The 3479-nt window shown below is 37.1% G+C and overlaps 1 protein-coding gene across 1 annotated transcript; it reads left to right on the top strand.

Moving 5' to 3' along the window:
- Positions 1–1194: 1194 nt before the first annotated feature.
- Positions 1195–2873, top strand: LOC122317039 (60S ribosomal protein L8-3). The gene is made up of 2 exons (XM_043133930.1): positions 1195–1704; positions 2344–2873. The coding sequence occupies exons 1-2, from the start codon at positions 1265–1267 to the stop codon at positions 2684–2686; spliced, it is 783 nt and encodes a 260-aa protein (XP_042989864.1). The 5' UTR covers positions 1195–1264; the 3' UTR covers positions 2687–2873.
- Positions 2874–3479: the final 606 nt, after the last annotated feature.

Below are 3479 nucleotides of genomic sequence, written 5' to 3'. Positions count from 1 at the left end.
CTACAAATCAAATTATATCATATGGATGGTGTATAGTGTAAAACAAAAGTCTAGTTTGAACAGTGAGATGAGATTATACGTGAATAATAATGAAATGGTTTGTGAACAGTAGTGAAATTGTTTGAGTTAATATGTTTTATGGAGTTTTGGGAAATGAGAAAAAAACTGAATAAAAATATTATAAAATTAAATTATTGTTAGAATATTATTTTTTAATACTATTTTTGTTTTGAGATTTTAAAAAATTAAATTATTTTTTATGTTTTGTTCAAAAGTTGAGAAAAGTTATAATGATTAGATGAAAAAGTTGTAAAATTGAAATTAAAAAGTGTTTTTATTTATAATATTTGAATATAGAGATAAGATGTGATGAGATGAGATGAGATGAAAAGCTCTTACTATCCAAACCAAGGTTTTGAATTTCGTTCCGTTCCGGCCGAAATTTGCCGTTCCGGTATAGTGTCCAGTACACTCTACCACCTCATTCCGTTTTATTTCAAATTCCTGTCATTCTGGTCCCGTTTTGGCCATTCCGATCAAATTCCGGCCATTTCGGCCTGAATTGAGCGTTTCGGTCTCCATTTCGTTTCGGACAGTTTTTGTAATTTTCTCGTACTTAGATGACATTTTTATAAATTTTAAATCAAAATAGTATTTAATTAATTCTAAAATATAAAATATATTTATATAATTTTAATTTTTTTATAATTTTAAATATGTCCCCTCATTCTCTATTTTTTAAGTATTATTATTTTTAATAATTTATCTATTCTTTAATTTTTTTTTCTTTATTTTTGTGTCTTAACTAAAGTTTATGATTTTTTTCAATATATATTCATTTTATAAATCTTTAATTCTTCTATATATATACACATATATATGATTCACACTTACATATATATGTATTTATTTTATTAGTTGTTAATTTATATGTACATATAAATATTTATATATAATATATAATTAATTCTAAAACGGTACACCGAAATATACCGATATTGAAATATTTTATTCCAATACCTCAACTAAAATGATTTCCAAAACGAATTTCAAAACTTTGTTCCAAACCATTCAAGTCACATTTTCATGGACCCTATAGCGTCAACACCTTGGAACCTTAAAGATCAACCCTCCCTGCAACGACGCCGTCTAACTCACAAACCCACCTATATATTCGACCCCAAACCCTAATCTTCCTTTTCCATCCCCCTCCCCCTTCACACGCCGCGATACCAGAGCTCGGCTCTCTCCACTCCCACCCACAATGGGTCGCGTCATCCGTGCTCAGCGTAAGGGTGCCGGATCAGTCTTCAAGTCTCACACCCACCACCGAAAGGGTCCGGCCCGCTTCCGCAGCCTCGACTTCGGCGAGCGTAACGGCTACCTCAAGGGCGTCGTCACCGAGATCATTCACGACCCCGGTAGAGGTGCTCCGCTCGCTCGTGTCACCTTCCGCCACCCTTTCCGTTACAAGAAGCAGAACGAGCTTTTCGTAGCCGCAGAGGGCATTTACACCGGCCAGTTCATATACTGCGGCAAGAAGGCCAATCTTATGGTTGGTAATGTCTTGCCTCTCAGATCTATCCCCGAAGGAGCTGTGGTCTGCAACGTTGAGCATCACGTCGGCGACCGTGGTGTCTTCGCTAGGGCTTCCGGGGACTACGCTATTGTTATCAGTCATAACCCAGATAACGACACTACCAGGTCCTCTCTCTCTCTCTCTCTCTCTCTCTCTCTCTCTCTATATTTATATGTATGTATGTATGTATGTATGTATGTTTCGCTTCGTGCTCTAGCGTTTTTAATACCTAATATTTTGTAGTTGTGGGATCTGTGGATTAATTCTCATGGTTTTGTTCCTTTTCGTTGATTACATTTAATATATTTGCCTTGTGTTTTTCTTTATAAGTTAATGCTTGAGCGTTGCTGAAACATGAATCGTGTCGTCTATGCGTTTTTTACTGTCTCTACAAGCTCGAAAACCGTACAGAATGTAAATAGATTCTGCGGATCTACTTCTGTTTAGGCTGCTTACTTTTGTCATTTGGCTCCAAATACAGTATATTCATTCATATAAGATTCTATGCAATTTTCTCTCTACATTAGCCGTAATGAACGAAATTTACCACTGTGATGAATTGTTCTGTTCAAAGACACCTATATTTCTTGAATCCCAGACGAGTTCTTATATTGTACCATAAATGTTACAATTCTTTTTTCACTATTAGCTATGTTGGTATGCTTATAAATTATTTCGTGGACACTTGGGTAGGGGATGCTTAAATTGCACCATTTAAGCCAGGAATGTAAGGTTATCAGCTTGTTGGTTGTTCATTTTAATAGGGTCAAACTCCCATCTGGTGCTAAGAAGATTGTACCCAGCGGCTGCAGAGCAATGGTTGGACAGGTTGCAGGTGGAGGGAGAACAGAGAAGCCCCTTCTCAAGGCTGGTAATGCATACCACAAGTTCAGAGTAAAGAGAAACTGCTGGCCCAAGGTTCGTGGTGTGGCAATGAACCCAGTTGAGCATCCTCATGGAGGAGGTAACCACCAGCATATTGGACATGCAAGTACTGTCAGGCGTGATGCTCCTCCAGGTCAAAAGGTTGGGCTTATCGCCGCAAGGAGGACCGGTCGGCTCAGAGGACAGGCTGCTGCCACTGCATCCAAGTCTGACAAGGCTTAAAAAAGTTTGTCTGAATAGAGTTCTTGAAGGAGAATCACATTTTAGTGGTGTTGCTTTTGAGGTCTTTTTTCTTCTTCCATTCATAGACCACAATATCTGAGACTAGTTGGTGAACTTTGTTGCTGAAATTTTGTTTGTATTATCCGAATGTTTTATCTATGGTGTTTGGATTTTACACTTCTTGAAATCATTCCAATTCCTGGCTGTTTTGTTCCTATTTTTTTTTAATTTTAATTTTAATCAAGATAAAAATTAATTTAGAATAGCATAAATGTGGGTTTGGGTAGCCCGACGAATACCCCAAACAAGTTAGTACAAAGAGCTAGCAGTTAAAAATTAAATAAACGTGAAATGGTTTCATTTTGCTGGTCGCATATTTCTTGACAAGAAGCAGAGAGAATATAACCAGTCGGGTATTTTTTGTGCAATCCAGAGTCGGATTGTCTTGAAGTGCAAGAAGAGAAGAAATATCACCACTACGGTCTTTTTAGCGCAATGAAGTGCTATTGCGAAGCATATTTGCCGGTGGCCGCGCGCGTGAGAGATGTGCTTGTCAAAATTGGATTTAATTGGTGGAGGTGATGTATTTTAGACGGGTTTGGCTTGCTTCCCGTGCCAAAATAGCAGGAAATCTCCTGATAAAGAATTAACGGCTATGATCTACTACTAACAAGCAATCCTACCATTTAAATTTTTTCTTATTTTCTTTAGTGCACTCATTTCGATCCGTTCAAAATCTTCCATATTGTCACTTAATAATTTTCATATATGAAGTGCCCAATATGTTTCATCC

Source organism: Carya illinoinensis, chromosome 7, assembly GCF_018687715.1.
Source record: "Carya illinoinensis cultivar Pawnee chromosome 7, C.illinoinensisPawnee_v1, whole genome shotgun sequence".
Classification (NCBI taxonomy): domain Eukaryota; kingdom Viridiplantae; phylum Streptophyta; class Magnoliopsida; order Fagales; family Juglandaceae; genus Carya; species Carya illinoinensis.
This window is presented reverse-complemented; position numbering and strand designations above follow the sequence as displayed.

Bases quoted from the DNA above. Each gene is read 5' to 3' on its own strand.
- LOC122317039 (XM_043133930.1), top strand. From the start codon at position 1,265: ATGGGTCGCGTCATCCGTGCTCAGCGTAAGGGTGCCGGATCAGTCTTC. The intron at 1,705-2,343 runs GTCCTCTCTCTC...TCATTTTAATAG, and splicing joins CCAGATAACGACACTACCAG to GGTCAAACTCCCATCTGGTG.